The sequence below is a fragment of the Plecotus auritus genome (genome assembly GCF_963455305.1).
Source record: "Plecotus auritus genome assembly, chromosome: 7".
In the NCBI taxonomy this organism is placed as follows: Eukaryota; Metazoa; Chordata; class Mammalia; order Chiroptera; family Vespertilionidae; genus Plecotus; species Plecotus auritus.
Window position 1 is genome coordinate 4,352,341 of NC_137774.1, and position 18,311 is coordinate 4,370,651.

Here is an 18,311-nt window from a genome sequence, read left to right on the forward strand (position 1 = left end):
TCTGTGTGGCTCCGTCTTAAAGAGACACGGGGTCCCTTCCCTGTCTGCCTGCGGCCACCCCCAGGTGGGGCCTCTGGCATAGCCCGGTGCCCTGCCAGGAGCGGGCCTGGTACTCACCACCATGCTGTATTCCACCTCCTCCCGCCACGGGTGCTCGGGCTCTCCCCGACGGGGCCTCGTCTGCAGCTCCAGGTTGGCATAGCAGGGCTCACTCTGCGGGGCGGCCTGGGGTGGGCACGAGGCGCGGGGCTGGGCGGCTGGCCACGGAGCGCCCAGGGCCCTTCTCTGCAGACATCCCCTCCCCGCGTGCTCGGGGCCCGCCTTCCCGCCCCGCCTCCCACCCCCACGCGGGTCCTCTCTGGGCAAGTGCTCCCCTGGTCGGTCCAGGCTGGCCGAGCCTCCCTCGTTCCCCTTTCCCTGGAGTGGGGGGCAGACTGGCCAGGGCTCCCAGGCATGGTTCTTCCTGCTCGGGGCAAGCACCCCACTCCTTGCATCGATGGTCCCCCCAGATCTCCACTAGCCAACGGGACGGTCCAGCCCCCACCCCTGTGTGCCCCGCCACCTGCCACCCTCCCGGTGGCCTTCCTTTCTTTGTTGTGGCTAATCCTCCCCCGAGGATATTTTCCATTGCTTTTTAGAGAGAGTGGAGGAGAGAGGGAAAGACAGAGAGAAACGTCGATGTGAGAGAAACATTGATTGGTTGGCTCCTGCACGCGGCCCTGCCCCCCGACCAGGGCCCGGGCTGGGGAGGAGCCCCTAACTAAGGTACATGGCTTTGACCAGAATCGAACCTGGGACCCTTCGGTCCGCAGGCCGATGCTCTATCCACTGAGCCATCCCAGCCTGGACCTGGTAGCCTTTCTTACCTGACAGGGGTTCTGGAGGGGCTCCGGATTCCCACCAGCTACAGAGACAAGGGGGAGGGGGGAGGTTTGTCCCAGAACAAGGCAGGGACGCGGCTCCCATGACCCATCTGAGAAAGGCCTTTGCCTACACACTTCAGCCCTGGGGACCCGTCGACGGCCTCAGATCTGCAGTGCGCCTGGCCTCAAGGGTTTGTGGAGGGGGGAATGCGGCTGAGGGGATGAGTGAATGCGTGCACGAACAAGCAGGTGTGAACACATTCGGTCCCAGGTGCTGCGCGCAGGCTCCGCGCCACCCTCCCCCTCAGCGGGGCGGCCTTCTGATGGGGGGGGGGCGGAGTGGGGGACAGAAAGGGCAGGCGGGAAGAGATGGGAGCACCGATGGGGACAGAAGGCTGCGCTGAGGAAGCTCGGAGGTAACCCGCTGGATGTGGGGCCCACTCTACCCTCGTAACGCAGTGACCCGGCACCCAGCACAGGGCCTGGCGCACAGTAGGTGCTCAGGACAGCTTTGCCATGTGTGTGAGTGTATGAATGAGTGTGTGAGTGAGTCTGTGAATGAGTGAGTGAGTATGTCAGAGAGTGAGTGTGAATGTGTGAATGAGAGTGAGTGAAAGAGTGTGTGAGAGTCTGTGTATGTGAATGAGTGTGTGAGTGTGTGAATGTGAGTGTGTGTGAGTGTGTGAGAGAGTGTGTGAATGTGTGAGTGTGTGTGAGAGAGTGTGTGAATGTGTGTGCATGTGTGTGAGTGAGTGTGTGAATGCACCAATGAATGAATGAGTGCAATAGGCTTAGAAGAGGAATAATGGTATGACACAACATTTTAAGAAACGTGTACAAATAGGCATGGAGAAAAGACTGGAAGGGCGTACCCCAAACGCGGGTGGTTTCTCTTCTCTGGGGGGTGGGAGTTTCAGTTTTTATTTCTGACCGGAACTTATTTCCTCCTCTGTGCTTTTACTTACTTTTGCATTTTCTACAACAATCACAGATCCCTTTTTTTAAAGAACTTTTCTAGGTGAAAGGGCATTGCTGGGGATGCTGACACCACAGATCTGAGACAGTCCAGGCTGGGAACCCCCGCTTCTCTCCCACCCACCCCCCACCCCACCCCACCCCTGCTCGGGGAAGAGGAAGTGGCTAACACCCATTCCACTCCTAAAGGCCCAGCCGGCCATGCTGCGGGAGAGGCTGGGCCATGGGCGGGTGGACGGGCTTGAGGAGAGCAGGTAAGGCAGTGTCCCCTGAACCTGCCCCAGCATTTACCTGCTCCCAGTTAGGGCTGCAGCCGTGGAGAGAGCACCCCCCTCCCCCGCCCCCCCCACTTGCCCTCAGGCAGACGTCTGCATCCTACAGCTGACTGTTGGCCGTCGTCCGTTCTCATTTAACTCACTCCCACGTGTTTATTGAGCACCTACTGACTGAGCGCCAGGCTCGGGAGAGGCCTCCTCGGGGCCGCCTCCCACAGCCTGCATGCACCACACCAGGGTCACCGGCTCTAGGGTCACCCGGGTATGCAGCCTGAGGGCATACGCTCCATGCCCACCCTGGGCTGGGGGCACAGGGGCCAGGGAGCCAACTCACCTTTGACCCGCCTCCGCACCATTCTCCAGGCCAGCAGTGAGGCCCCCGCCAGGAGAAGCAGCAGAAGTGCTAACAAAATGAGCAGCACAGGGACCCTGCAGGGGGGCAAGGGCGGGCAGTGGGGGGTGGGACGGGGATCTGGCCGCCCACCTTTGTTTCAATACACAGATAAGGTCACAGCCTGGCTCAGGGGTTGAGTGTCAGCCTGTGAACCAGGAGGTTGTGGTTCGATTCCCCATCAGGGCACAGGCCTGGGTTGTGGGCTCGATCCCCAGTTGGGGGCGTGCAGGAGGCAGCCGATGGAGGGTTCTCTCTCATCATGGATGTTTCTGTCTCTCTCCCTCTCCCTTCCTCTCTGAGATCAATAGAAATATATATATATATTTTTAATATATTTTATTGATTTTTTACAGAGAGGAAGGGAGCGGGAAGAGAGTTAGAAACATCGATGAGAGAGAAACATCGATCAGCTGCCTCCTGCACACCTCCTACTGGGGATGTGCCCACAACCAAGGTACATGCCCTTGACCGGAATCGAACCTGGGACCCTTCAGTCCGCAGGCCGACGCTCTATCCACTGAGCCAAACCAGTCAGGGCAATAGAAATATATTTAAAACAAACAGCAGAACCCCTCCTTTCTCCACCTCCCCTCATCTACCCAGTTCCCCCGACCCCACCCACTGTATACTTGAGGACCTTCCGGAGGCTCTTCATTCAGATACAAGGAAACACGAATGTGTGTTATTTTCCTCCCTTTTTCACACCCGGGAGGCACAGTAAACACTAGTTTATACTTAACAAATACATCTTGGGCTCTGAGAGGATGAGGGCGAAAACCACAAACAAACAACAAAAGACAACCCATCCTGGAGTTCTTCCTGTGTCAGTACGTATGAAAGGCCCTCGCCCCTTTTCACAGCTGCATAGTATTCCACTGCCCCATGGATGGACCATCGTTCATTTAACGTGTCCCTCTTGGGGGGCATTTCCCCAGCTTTTTTTTTTTTTTTTAATATATTTTTTATTGATTTTTTACAGAGAGGAAGGGAGAGGGAGAGAGAGTTGGAAACATCGATGAGAGAGAAACATCGATCAGCTGCCTCCTGCACACCCCCCATTGGGGATGTGCCCGCAACCAAGGTACATGCCCTTGACCGGAATCAAACCTGGGACCCTTGAGTCCGCAGGCTGATGCTCTATCCACTGAGCCACACCGGTGAGGGCTTCCCCAGCTTTTGCAATCACAAATATCGCTGCAAAAAATCACCTCGTAGCTCCGCCCCTGCGCACGCGTACAGACTTACTGACACGCGTTAGGGTTCAGCCCCTCACTGGCTTGGGCCCCTTCTTTCATCCCCCTTTGGCATTCATAACGTCCTAGTCTTTTTCTTAAAGATGCACCTCCCCTGCTGAAACCGGTTTGGCTCAGTGGATAGAGCATTGGCCTGCGGACTGAAAGGTCCCAGGTTCGATTCCGGTCAAGGGCACGTACCTTGGTTGCGGGCACATCCCCAATGGGGGGTGTGCAGGAGGCAGCTGATCGATGTTTCTCTCTCATTGATGTTTCTAACTCTCTATCCCTCTCCCTTCCTCTCTGTAAAATATCAATAAAATATATTTTTTTAAAAAAAGATGCACCTCCCTTCTCCCCAACTCACCGAGGCTTCAAGCCTCACGAAACCTAGCCCTGCCCCCCATGGGCGCATGTGCAGAGTCAGTTTCTGGAAGCGCTGTGTCTGGGACCAGAATCTCACCTGCCTGGCGTTAAGATGGTCAGCGGGGTGGGCAGGAAGCTGGTGGAAGGCCTGTCATCAGACTGGCCTTTGCCCCTGGATCCTGGGAGGGAGGCGCCACACCCTGGGGATTTCTCTGGTTACCCACACACGCCTTGCAGCACCCCCGAGATTATGCTAAGAGATGAGGTGACTCAGGATGGGAGCTGGTCACCAGAAGGAGCAACCACGTGATTAGAGATTTGGGGTTCTGAGCCCCCTGCCCCTCAGGGAGGTTGGGAATGAGTTCAATCGTGTGGTCGGTGATTCAACCCATCGGTCTATGTGATGAAACCCAAATAAAAACCCTGCAGCCAGCGCTCGGAGGAGCTTCCGGTCCTTAAACACATCGAGTTCGGGAGGGGTGCGGCCCACGCCGCTGGGAGGGCGGGAAGCCCTGCATTCAGAGCCCTCCCAGGCCTCACCCTCCGTGTCTCTTCATTCGGCTGGTCCCCACCTTTATCCCTTAGGGTCCAACGGTTACCATAAGTATAGCGCTTTCTGGCATTCTGCCAGCCATCTACCGATGGTCAAAGCCAAGGGGTTATGGGAACCCCCACATGTGTAGCCAGTGAGTCAGAGTGCGATGGCCTGGGGATCCCCCCCCCCCCCCGGGCCTGACACCTGACGGCGGGCAGTCATATGGGACGGAGCCCCTGACCTGTGGGGTCTGCGCCAACGCCGGGCGTCAGGGCCGGGACTGAATCACAGGGCCCCGGGTGTCTGTGAGCCCCAGACGTGGTTTGGGACAGCTTGCATGTTCCTGGGAAGTCTACATATGTTGTCGGATCCTCCTGGGGCACGTGACCCTCAGAGAGGTCCCGGATCACTAGTTTAGAAGGAAGAAAAGAACCCACGGCTTCGGAATCCCAGAAGCCTGTGCTGGAAGCCCAGCCCGCGTGTGGCCACAGGACCCGCAAATCCCTTCACCTCTCCAGCCTCGGTTTGCTCATCTGCAAAGTGGGAGCGGTGATGGGAGGTCATAGTGAGGCGCGGAGGGCCCTCAGGGAAGGTATCAGCCCGTGCGGGGCTAAAACAGCTGCTCTCCCTCAACGTTACCGTCCCTCCTCCCCCCAGCGTCTCCCCCTCCAGCTTCGCTCAGACCCCAAGGCGGGCCCAGCGTGGGCACGGCAGCCCCAGCCAGGAGAGACGGCCTGTGGCTCCCGGCCTGGGCCCCGCGCAAAGGGAGCCAGAGGTTCCCCCAGGAGGGGCGTGACCCCACCTCCTCCCAACACACACACCCAGGGCCACACGCCCGGGAAGGGGGTGGCGCCCTGCGCTCCCCCGAGGAGAAGGCCCCCCTCCCCGGACCCCAGGACTAGGGCGCCTTACCCGTGGTCCGGGCTCGGCTGGGCGCCGTCCTGGCTGTCCTTGCGGTGGGTGACATTCACTGCCGGGGCTGTGGACACAGTTGGAGTTTGGGCTGTGACTGTGGAGGTCGCGGCTGTAGTGGTACTTGCACTTGTAGTTGGCGTGGAGGTTGGTGCTGGTGCAGAAACACGAATCAGGCCCAGGGCTCTCTCCTGACTCCACCACTGGCCAGGCCTTTTAGGCGGGACTTCACACCGCATGTCCCCCCCCCCCCCCCCCCCCCCCCCCCGCTCCCTGCACCCCCCCCCAAGGCCCAAGCCTCCCAGGACCGTCCTGCCCCAGGCAAGCGAGCATTCCTTACAGGATGCTGTACCTCCCCCAACAGCCCCGATTCCATCCTGCCCCGGAGGTCACAGTCCTCCAGAGGGGCCCTAAGTCACCCCACACCCTGTCTCGCCCCCTTGGCCACTGCCACGTGCTGCTGCTGCCCGCCAGGGCTGTCTGCTTCCCTGGAGTCTGCCACACCATTGTTGGAGCTCCGGCTCGCTCACACCTTCAGCCCCAGCCTTCCCCCACGCGGGTCTGGGCTTCCGCGGGGCTGACCCGGCGTCTCCTCTCCTCTCCTCCCTCTCTCTCCTCCCTCTCCCCTCCTCCCTCCTCCCTCTCCCCTCCTCCCTCTCCCCTTCTCCCTCCTCCCTCTCCCTCCTCCCTCTCCTCTCCTCCCTCTCCCCTCCTCCCTCCTCCCTCTCCCCTCCTCCCTCTCCTCTCCTCCCTCTCCTCTCCTCCCTCTCTTTCCTCCCTCTCTCTCCTCCGCACTCTGCTCTCTCAGCCACCCCTTCGCCTGACAAGCGCCTTCCCATCCCTCAGACTGAGCACAGCGGCAGCTTCTACAGGAAGCCTCCCAGTCTCTCTCTCTCCGCACACCCACACCCATACACACACTCACACACACACTCACATACACTCACATACGCTCACACACATCACACATACACACACTCACACACACACTCACATACACACATCCATACGCTCACACACATCACACATACACACACTCATACGCTCACACACATCACACACTCACATACACTCACACACATCACACATACACACACACATACACACCCATACACACACACACACCCACATACAGTCTCTCTCCACACCCACACCCATACACACACTCACACACACACTCACACAGAGTCTCTCTACACACACACACTCACACACACCCATACACACTCACTCACATACACACTCAAATACACACCCATACACACACTCACACACACACTCACACACACACTCACACATACACACTCACACTCATACACACACATACTCACGTACACACACACTCACTCACACACTCACTCACACACTTACACACTCACATACACACCCATACACACTCTCACACACACTCACATACACACCCATACACACACACTCACATACACACATACACACACACTCTCACACATACACACAGTCTCTCTACACACACACACATAGTCTCTCTCTACACACACACTCACACACACACAGTCTCTTTCTACACACACACACTCATTCACACACACACACACACACTCACACTCACTCACATACACACACACACTCACACATAGTCTCTCTACACACACACTCATTCACACACACACACTCACACACTCACTCACATACACACACTCACACTCATACACACTCACACACACTCACATACACACACACACTCACTCACACACACTCACTCACACACACACACACACTCATACACAGAGTCTCTCTCTATACACACACACACTCACACACACACTCACACACAGAGTCTCTTTCTACACACACACACTCACACACAGTCTCTCTACACACACAGTCTCTCTCTACACACACACACTCACACACACATACACACACTCATACACATAGTCTCTTCACACACACACTCACACACAGAGTCTTCTCTCTACACACATACACAGTCTCTCTCTCTACACACACATACTCACACACAGAGTCTCTCTCTATACACACACACACTCACACACACACTCACACACAGAGTCTCTGTACACACACACAGTCTCTCTCTCTACACACACACAGTCTCTCTCTACACACACACACTCACACACATACACACACTCACACACATAGTCTCTCTCTTCACATACACACACTCACACACAGAGTCTTCTCTCTACACACACACACACACTCACACACAGTCTCTCTCTATACACACACACACTCACACACAGAGTCTTTCTCTACACTCACACACACACTTACACACAGTCTCTCTCTCTACACACACACAGTCTCTCTCTCTCTCTACACACACACTCACAGTCTCTCTCTCTCTCTCCACACACACACACAGTCTCTCTCTACACATACACACACACACACTCACACACAGTCTCTCTCTACACTCACACACACCCCCATACACACACACACCCCATACACACACAGTCTCTCTCTCTCTACACACACACACACACACACACACACACACACACACACACACAGAGTCTCTCTCTCTACACACACACACACACACACACACACACACACTCACTTACACACTCATAGTTTGCTCCGAGTCTCTGATCTGATTCCTGCCTCAGCTATTCAGACCTGAGACTCTTCAGGCAGGACAAGGGGAGGGTGTGTGCGGCTCACCTGGGGACACAGACACCTCAACCGGGAAGGTGAGGTCTATAAGTTTTTCTCTCCATGGTGTATCGATCCCACACCAGTATCTGCCTTCATCGCCCTCTGTGAGGCTCTCCAAGGTCACTGTGAAGGTGAGGTTTGCTGGGTGGTCCCTGATGGACACGTGGCCGTTCTTCACTTCTCTCTCTGACTCTGTGGTCTCCACAATCTTCTTCCACAGTGGTGTGAAACATGGGCTTTTGCACCAGTATTTGCTATGTTCCTTGTACTCCTTCTCGTACCAACACTGCACGCTCAGCGATCCCCCCACGGCGCCCCTCACGCGCCTGGTGCAGTTCAGAGACAAACAGCCTGGAAGACACAGCCCAGTCCCGGTTCTTACCAGATGGGCCAGGGGCGCCCTGGGGTCACCCCATAGGTCTCCCGCTCCCATCAGCCAGATCACATCTTGAGGGTCCTCCCCTTTCTAGCACCCCAATATTTTGATGGCAGCAGCCCCTTCCTCCAGACCCCAACCTCCTTTCTTGCTGCCCTGCCCCCCTCACTACCAGGGGCCTCCTCTTCCAAACCGCCCCCAGCACCCTGCTCTCCCCCAACCCCTCAAGTAATTTTTCAGCATGTGCCCTCCCCCACCCCATCGCAGCTCCATCCACGGTGCCCTGACCACAAGCTCCTGTCAGTCCCTCTCCCATGGCCTGGGTGAGCCAGTGGCCTGCTGAGGCCTTCCCAAGCCTTGTTGGGGTGGGGGAGAGGGGGGTCAAGGGGAGGGGGACACGCTTACTGAGATGCTCACTAATGATTGCGCCAGCGAAGTGAAAAGGGCGTCAGGAGCATCGGGTCTATGTCTCAGCTCTATGACATGTCAGCTGTGTGTGCTGGGGCAAGTTACTTAACCTCTCTGAGCTTCCCGCGCCTCCTCTGGGAAGTGGTGACAGGTGTGAGGCCTCACGTTGCCCTGGGGCACTGAGTGAGAGAGTGGGTGTAATATGCCTGGGAAATAACATTGGCTTGAACCATGTGAAACTGCTGATATCCAACCGTTTTTGACTCAAAAACCAGAAATTTCATGTGATTCAGTCTAATGAAAACAGAGAACCCTTGTCTAGCCAATGAAGAGATGAAAAGAGAAAATGACCACAGATACGGAGAGAACGGGGAGAATGAAGATGGTGCATCGCAGAAATTCTCAACAACAAATGTGCAACCTGGGTGAACGTGTGATTTTCTAGAAAAACACCGGTCTCTAAAACTGCCGCAGACCAAGGGCCTTGTGACTACAGGTCTGCCGCAGCCCTCCTGCTCCCCCATGCCCCATCCCCCATCCTCCAGGACCACTCTCCTGCTCCCCCATCCCCCATGCCCCATCCCCCATCCTCCAGGACCTCGCTCCTGCTCCCCCATCCCCCATCCCCCATCCTCCAGGACCTCTTTCCTGCTCCCCCATCCCCCATCCCCCATCCCCCATCCTCTAGGACCTCGCTCCTGCTCCCCCATCCTCCATCCCCCATCCCCCATCCTCCAGGACCACGCTCCTGCTCCCCCATCCCCCATCCCCCATCCCCCATCCTCCAGGACCTCGCTCCTGCTCCCCCATCCCCCATCCCCCATCCCCCATCCTCCAGGACCACGCTCTTGCTCCCCCATCCCCCATCCCCCATCCTCCAGGACCATGCTCCTGCTCCCCCATCCCCCATCCCCCACCCCCATCCTCCAGGACCACGCTCTTGCTCCCCCATCCCCCATCCCCCATCCTCCAGGACCATGCTCCTGCTCCGCCATCCCCCATCCCCCACCCCCATCCTCCAGGACCATGCTCCTGCTCCGCCATCCCCCATCCCCCACCCCCATCCTCCAGGACCTCGCTCCTGCTCCCCCATCCCCCATCCTCCATCCCCCATCCCCCATCCTCCAGGACCTCGCTCCTGCTCCCCCATCCCCCATCCCCCATCCCCCATCCCCCATCCTCCAGGACCTCGCTCCTGCTCCCCCATCCCCCATCCCCCATCCCCCACCCCCATCCTCCAGGACCTCGCTCCTGCTCCCCCATCCCCCATCCCCCATCCCCCACCCCCATCCTCCAGGACCTCGCTCCTGCTCCCCCATCCCCCATCCCCCATCCCCCACCCCCATCCTCCAGGACCTCGCTCCTGCTCCCCCATCCTCCATCCCCCATCCCCCATCCTCCAGGACCACGCTCCTGCTCCCCCATCCCCCATCCCCCATCCCCCATCCTCCAGGACCTCGCTCCTGCTCCCCCATCCCCCATCCCCCATCCCCCATCCTCCAGGACCACGCTCTTGCTCCCCCATCCCCCATCCCCCATCCTCCAGGACCATGCTCCTGCTCCCCCATCCTCCATCCCCCATCCCCCATCCTCCAGGACCACGCTCCTGCTCCCCCATCCCCCATCCCCTATCCCCCATCCTCCATCCCCCATCCCCCATCCTCCAGGACCACGCTCCTGCTCCCCCATCCCCCATCCCCTATCCCCCATCCTCCATCCCCCATCCCCCATCCTCCAGGACCACGCTCCTGCTCCCCCATCCCCCATCCCCTATCCCCCATCCTCCATCCCCCATCCCCCATCCTCCAGGACCACGCTCCTGCTTCCCCATCCCCCATCCTCCAGGACCACGCTCTTGCTTCCCCATCCCCTATCCTCCATCCCCCATGCTCCAGGACCATGCTCCTGCTCCTCCATCCCCCATCCCCCATCCTCCAGGACCACAATCCTGGTCCCCGCGTCCGAGATCTAGTCCCTCCCCCTCCTCAGTGGTCCTCTCCCTGTCCTCTCTCTCTCTGCCGGGGTCCTGGCCCCCCTCTCTGATCTGGGTCACCCCAGCACCCCCACTCACAACACCCAACCCTGTCTGTCCGTCTGTCTCCAGTGTCTGACTTCCCTTTGTGCTTGTTCTTATGTGTTCTCTCTCTCTCTCTCTCTCTCTCTCTCTCTCTCTCGCTCTCAAATCAATTTTTAAAATGTGTTTTTAAAAAAAGGAGCAACCCAGACAGTTTCCCAAGTTACTTCTCTCAAGCTTTCCAGCAGCCGCTCGCGCTGCGCTGGCGCATTCGCAGGGAGCACAGACACAGAAGACCTCCCCGTCTTTTCCCGAGGTCAGCGTGACATGTGGGGACGAACGTTTGGCCACATCTCCACGTGATGCACCCCCTTCATCGTTCAAAGGAGAAAAGTAGAATCGTCTCCACAGATAAAGGAAAAGCTCCGCCTGTTGCTGTTGATTTTAAATGCTTCATAGACAGACGCAAGCGGACGCCTTGTTCAGACTCAGTGGGACACACTGGACGCCTGTGCTGGTCAGGGAAGGCGGGGGTGACCCGGCCGCCTCCTCCCGGGCTTTAGCATCGTGATGACAGAGAGAAAGCGAGGGAGGAGCTGGCATCAGGGAGGAGCTGCGAGCTCTCGGTGCCAGCAGATCCCGTGGAAACACCAGGACCCGGGAGGCTCAGGGGACAGACGGTGGTGAGAGGCTGACAGTTTCCAAGTGAATTCACAGAAAGCCATCGCTTTCGCTTTCCTACAGACAGCTGGTTAGCAGACGGAATGCAGGAAAGCCTGCCGTTTCGGAGCAGAGCAGCCACAGAGATCGCAGCTATCCTAGGCTAAGCCTCAGGGCTGCAGGCTGACTGAGGGGCACAGAGGGTAACGGTGGGGGGGCTGGGAGGGGCCTTCTCCCTGGAGAAGGTCTCCCCCTCCCGGCTTGCCCACAGCCTGGCCTCTAGGCCCCCCTCTCCCTGCCGGCCCTCAGGCCCTGTCCTCTCAAGGGGCCCTGCCTGCTCACCTCCACATCCCTGAGACCAGGCCTGCTCCTGCCAGCCCCCCACATCCTCCACACCCTGGAGCCCGGGAACCCAGCCCCTGGGGTGCACAGGGAGGCCACTCTCCACCCCTACCCCCGCTGTGCCCTGCCTCTCAACCTCCCAAAAAGCCTCCCTCCGCACTGCCCCTCGGCCCCATGCCCACCTAGGATGTCCAAGAGGTCAGACCAGGAGTGCGGTCCTTCCGTCTGTCCATCTTACCCGGTGAAGTGAGCGCGCCCATCCTGAGCTCAGGGAGCTGGGCTGGGGGTGCTCGGGGCACACCTCCACAGCCCTGCCTTCCGCCCTCCTCCCGCCCACCCTGCCCCAGCCCCTCACCTGGGACCCAGAGCAGCAGCAGGGCTGCCCGCAGCCTGGACGCCCGGCCCTGCGGGGTCATCTCTGCGCCTCTGAGGTCACGGGCACGGCGCCCGGCCTGCTGGACCCACGGCTTCTGTCCTCCTCACGGGGAGGGCCGGGCCCCCAGCCCCCACTTCTGTTTTTCTGTGTGTGGCTGCTTCCTTGTTCAGCTTCTGTAGGTTTTGTTCCTAGAGCTGGTCAGGAAATGGAGGGCTCCGAGGGAGCAGAGGCTGGGCGGCTGGCTGAGACGCCCCAGAACCGGGCCCGCCCCCACTTAATCCCGGAGCCGCAGGTTCTCTACACTCTTGCAGGGAGGACACCCCACCTTCCCCCGCCCCACTTCGCAGCTCACAGGCCTGCGTCTCCCCTCTCACATCCCCCAAGACTGCAGGGCCAGGTTTCCTCCTAGTGGGGCCCAGTAATTCCCCAGCCCGTTTCCTCGTCATGTGGTCCGGCTGAGACCGGGGGAGGAGCCCCGGGCAGCACCCACAGTAAGGCCACCTGGGGAGCTCTCTGTCTTTTTAAAATATATATATATATTAAATTTAAAAAAATAAAAATAAATAAATAAATATTTTTTTTTATTGATTTCCGAGAGGAAGGGAGAGGGAGAGAGAGAAACATCAATGATGGGAGAGAATCAGTCGGCTGCCTCCTGCACACTTCACACTGGAGACTGAGCCTGCAACCCAGGCATGTGCCCCGACCGGGAATCGAACCGATTCCTCCTGGTTCCTAGGTTGACGCTCAACCACTGAGCCAGGCCGGCTGGGCTGGGGAGCTCCAGGCCCCAGGCCCTGACCCCCAAGTTGGCACAACGACCTCAGAGTCCCTGAATGCTGTCTCGTCTTGGAAACGTGGCCTCAACGTAACCGGCAGGTCCTCAGGCTGTGACCTTTCACCCTGCGCGGCCCCCGCTGGACCCAGCTCAGGGCAGGACACAGCGGGGACACAGCAAGCCCTTCTGGCCCCATCACCTTCCCCCGGGGAGTGCAAGGGAACCAAGGAGCCTCGCTGGCTCTCCTTCTGGAAGGTTCCACGGACAGCTTGGTAGGAAGCGGGAAGATTTCTAGAACGATGCAGGCACAGACCCGCGAACACTGCGAAGACCGGAGCTGGACGGGAAACAAAGGAGCCCCGTCACCTCTGGTGCTTACTTGTCCAACACGCGTACGTTTCCCCAAAATGCATACTTTGCAATTCAACCACGGAAAGGCCTGGCTGCGGTGGCGACTGTCACGGTGAAAGGGGGACGCCCAGGACTGAGAAGCAGGAGGCTGGGTTCTCCTGTGGCTCATCCATCACCTCCGGGGTGACCTTGAACAAAACCCGGGGCTCCTGTAAATGTCGATGGTGATAGCTAATCTGTGGGAATAAACAGTATAAAAATTGGGAAAATACTCAGACGGGAGGTAAAGGCTTAGGCATTTCCCAGGGAGTACATCTTTAATGAAAAGCAACAGGAAAACAGGATGCGATGGTGAGAAGTAGGCTCTACATGTCATCTATGGGATCCGAGTCGGAGGAGAGAAAGGGGCGGGGGAACTGGTCCCCACCACACGCATCCTGCTCACCCCACCTGTCCACAAACCCTAAGGAAGAGATGAGATGATGTCAGGTTACCACATGATGTCAGAAAAATACAGAAGTGGCCCCCTTGCTGCTACTCCCTACTAACCACGGGCAGACATGAGCCCCAGGCCTGAGCCCCCTTTCTCGGGGGGAGGGGGGTCCCGCAACCACAAGGCCTCTCACTGGGTTGGGTCCTCTTCCCAGTGTGGACCCAAGCCTTCGGGGTCCAGTGGGGAGGGTGTTGCTGGTGCCCTGTGGGAGCTCCGGGCAGACTTGCAGCAGCTTTGAGTCCTGCAAACTGTGGGAGCCCCAGAAAAGATCTGGGGGTGACTGAGTTGTGGACTTCTCAGCAGAACCGCACTCTGCAGGGTAGCGCAGGTTAGAGCTGCCCTCTCTCCCGGGCAATCCCCGGCTCCCTATTCGCTCTGAGTGAGGGGCTCAAGTGGGGCCTGAAGGTGGAGAGGCTGTGCCCCGCCCCCAGCGAGGGTGGGAGGGGCCACGCGATGAGGCCGCTGTGAGAAGGGCTTGGCAGCTGCTTGAGCTGTTGCTGATGCCTCCCACCCCCCAGGTGCTTTGGTCGTGGTTGAATGGACATGACTCGGGGATGAATGACTGTGCAATCCATGAGGCAAATGGACGACAGCATGAGAAGCAGCAGGGGAGGGGCGGCAGGGAGGGGGACACAGTACTGGTTTCCCTGGCTCAGGAGCCTGGGTGAGACCAGCATCGCCTTCCCTGCCTCATTGGGCCGGCCTGCCCCTCTGCTGCACTCTGGCACTGCCCAGGCCCCACCCTCCTGCCCACCTCTGGGGAAGCTGCCCCAGCATGCCCGCATCTGTAACCCCACAGTCCACAACCAGCGGGGCCGATGGCCTGTGACACGCTCTCCCTCCTGCTCCTTCCTGGGTGCGCTGTGGTGCAGATGGAGAGGAAGAGGAAGCTGTGCGTGAGCAGAGGGGCAGCCCAGCCAGAGGCCCGGGGCCCCCGCCATCCACAGAGCCAGCACTCCCTGCAGGCCCTGTCCCACCTTGGACAGGGGACCGGGGACGGAGAGCTGCTCTGACGGGGGCCTGGGAGCTCAGCAGGGCACCCATGGGCGCGGCGCAGGAGGGGGGCAGCCCACCAGGCGTGGGCCTGTTCCTGGCTGTACCTGGAGAAACAGTCTTGGGGTTCCTCAATGTCACAGTCACAGGGATTGGGGCACCCAGGAGCAGAGGGATGACCCTTCAAGCCATCTCCTCAGAAGATGCCCCTGCTTCTCCCAGCCCCTCTGAGCCCCCTCCCCTGCACCCCTGTCCACATGGGGCCCCCACAGCCCCAGGCTCACGTGCCCACTGCACTTCCCGGGGACAGGAAGCCAGAACTGGGGTTAGATACAGAGAAGGCCGGGCATGGAGGCCTCTGTCTCCTCTCGCCAGACCCCACCCCCAGGGAGAAGAAAGGGACAGAACTTAAAACGGCCAGGGCAGGTAAAAGCCCGCCCAGCTGAGCGATTCAGATGGGGTGGCAACCAGGTTCCAGCACAGGCCAGGGGTGTGCACAGCTGGAACCGAAAGCAGGGGCGGCATCACCCCGTCCCAGCTCCCCGGGGCGCCCAGAGATAGCGGCGTCTAAGGGGGCTGCCTCCCGAATCACAGGTAATACGCTGGGATCCCTCCAGGAAGCAGGACCAGGGCGGGAGGCGGGTGAGGGGAGGCCTGGGAGGACCCCTGACTGTGACAATGGAGAGAGAGTGAGGGGGTGGGAAGGGGAGCGGCCCTGTCCTGTGTGCTGGCCCCGAGCTGCATTCTAGGGCCTGTGCACCTTTGTCCAGGGAGTTTTCCCTTCTGTGAAATGGGGACATTGCTAAGCACCCTACCCGCTTCATAGGAAGCCCGACGTGAGAACAGAGAGGTGAATTCATTCACGTCACGTGAGTGTGGTTTGCTGAACTGCCACCACCTGCGTGCCTCAATTCCTACTCCTCGCAGCCCAGAGATGAGATGCCTTACCCGCCGGTCATGTTTAGCATGTGTGTCCCCAATAGCCCCCAGACTTCGGTCCACACTCCGTGCCTCTGTGGGGGTGGCTGCCCAGGGTGGGGGAGTGGCTCGGAAAGGCTGTGGAATGCGCCCAAATTGCTGACCACGAGCAGAGGAGGAGGAAGAGGATGTTGGGCAACTGGGGCCATGAGAACCCAAACCGACAGGCTTCCCAGGATCCCCGCCTCCCCGTCCCCCCCCCCCCCCCCCCCGCCTCCCTGCCCCTCTGCTTCCTCCTCCTTCCTCACCTGGGACAGCCTGTGGGCTCTGGCTGCTGTGCTGGCCAAGGGCGGGGTGAACCAGCAAGCGGCCAGTTCAAAAACCTCGCGGGAGCCACGTTTGCCCTTGAGCTTGAAGACTTGAGTTTCTGACTTTCAGGGGATGACCCCAACACCCAAGGCCTCAGCAAGGTCAGAAGCTCCCCCCGCCCCAACCCTACAACCATCGTGACCTCACTGCTCACGTGTCCCCAGGGGTCTTCCCACACACACCTCCAGAAGCCGGTGCGACGTGTGTGCTTCCAAGGGGCTGCTTCGGCCTGACTTGTATTCCCTGGTTCTGGCCGCCTCGGGAACGGGGCGGAGCCTGCACCTTCGAGAGAAGCTGCTCTCCTGGGAACCCAAGTAGCCCAACTTGGCCAGCCACCAGCTGCGCCATCGCCACCTGCTGGTTATTGCCTGAACTGCCAGCTTTCTAGGGCAGGCAACCATTCCCACCTGCAAGTCAGGAAGGGGAGGGGCTCCTTGGGGAGTGGGAGGGAGGGTGTATGTGTCTGTGTGTCTGAGACCTCCATCCAGGGCTCAGACCTACATCCGGGTCCAAGACAGTCATGCTGGGGCCCAGGCTTTTACCCAGTATTCAGTCCATGATCGGGGTCCAGACCACCATTCCATGACCCAGAGGTCAAATCCCTGGCCCAGACGTCCACATGGGACCCAGCCCGCCCTCCAGTGCCCAGACCTCCGTCCCAGAACCCAGACCTCCATCCGGGGCTCAGACTTTCATGCCAGGGCCCAGAAGGCCATCCTCAAACACAGAAGCCAGTGTTGTATCAGGGGGCTGGATCACCATCCATAGTCCAGACTAACATTCCATAACCCAGAGGTCCAGCCCTAACCAGACCTCCACCTCGGGCCCAGCTTGCCCTCCTTTGCCCAGACCTCCGTCCCAGGACTCAGACCTCCATCAGGGGCTCAGACCTACATCCGGGTCCCTGACAGTCATACTGGGGCCCAGGCCTCGAACCCAGATTCCAGTCTGTGATCAGGGTCCAGACCACCACAGTAGTCCAGACCACCATTCCATGACCCAGAGGTCAAATCCCTAACCCAGACGTCCACATGGGACCCAGCCCGCCCTCTAGTGCCCAGACCTCCGTCCCAGAACCCCGACCTCGATCCGGGACTCAGACCTCCATCCGGGTGCCAGACAGTCATTCTGGGGCCCAGGCCTTGAACCCAGTGTCCAGTCGTTGATCAGGTTCAGACCACCACAGTAGTCCAGACCACCATTCCATGACCCAGAGGTCCTGCCCAGGTGCCTGAGCTCCCCCCGGGGCCCAGACCTCCCCCCGGGGCCCAAACTCCCCTCCCAGGACCCAGACCTCCATCGGGGGCTCAGACCTACATCCGGGTTCCTGACAGTCATGCCGGGTCCCAGTTTTCGAACCCAGTATCCAGTCCGTGATCAGGGTCCAGGCCACCCCAATAGTCCAGAACACTATTCCATGACCCAGAGGTCCAACCCCTGACCCAGACCTCCACCCGGGGCCCAGCCTGCCCTCTAGTGCCCAGACCTTCGTCACAGGACCCAGACCTCCATCCGGGTCTCAGACCTACATCCGGGTCCTTTACCTTCCTTCCGGGCCCAGACCGCTAACCCAGTATCCTGTCGTGTATGGGGTCCAGACCACCATTCCATGACCCAGAGGTCCAGCCCCTGACCCAGACCTCCACCCGGGGTCCGGCTGATGCTTCCAGACCCCTCAACCAGTAGACCAGGGACAAGGGGAGGGCTCCAGCCCCTGGGAAGGGTGTCTGGCGCTTCAGAGAGGCAGGCTGTGGAGGTGGAAAAGTGAAGGACGTGGTGGGAGTGATGGAGAAGGAAGCAGGACAGTGCCCAGCCCTCAGACCAGGTCACCCAGGAGGGATGCGGGAGCTCAGGCTTCCTTGTGTCTTAGGTGTACTGGCAGCCAATGAGAGCCAGTGGGTGCTCAGATGCCCAAGTGGACCACCGGCTCTGAGGCCAGCCTGGGGCCGCCCAGCTGCCCCATTAGGGTGAACAGGCTGGCGCTGCACCTCCTGCGTGCGCGGGAAGAGGA

At 59.4% G+C, this 18,311-nt stretch overlaps 1 protein-coding gene across 3 annotated transcripts in view; it reads right to left on the bottom strand.

Moving 5' to 3' along the window:
* CD300A (CD300a molecule) overlaps positions 1-12,842 on the bottom strand; it is a 14,182-nt gene extending 1,340 nt beyond the window's left edge. Inside the window, exons 1-6 of one of the 3 annotated variants that reach the window (XM_080682797.1) lie at positions 12,378-12,842; positions 8,229-8,573; positions 5,553-5,706; positions 2,448-2,542; positions 867-904; positions 118-225 (exon numbers count right to left, since the gene is read on the bottom strand). In XM_080682797.1, coding sequence (XP_080538923.1) covers positions 118-225; positions 867-904; positions 2,448-2,542; positions 5,553-5,706; positions 8,229-8,573; positions 12,378-12,438 — 801 coding nt within the window. In that variant the 5' untranslated portion in view covers positions 12,439-12,842. The remainder of the gene's footprint in view (positions 1-117; positions 226-866; positions 905-2,447; positions 2,543-5,552; positions 5,707-8,228; positions 8,574-12,377) is intronic. The other 2 variants (XM_080682799.1, XM_080682798.1) reach the window with 2 other exon arrangements.
* Positions 12,843-18,311: the final 5,469 nt, after the last annotated feature.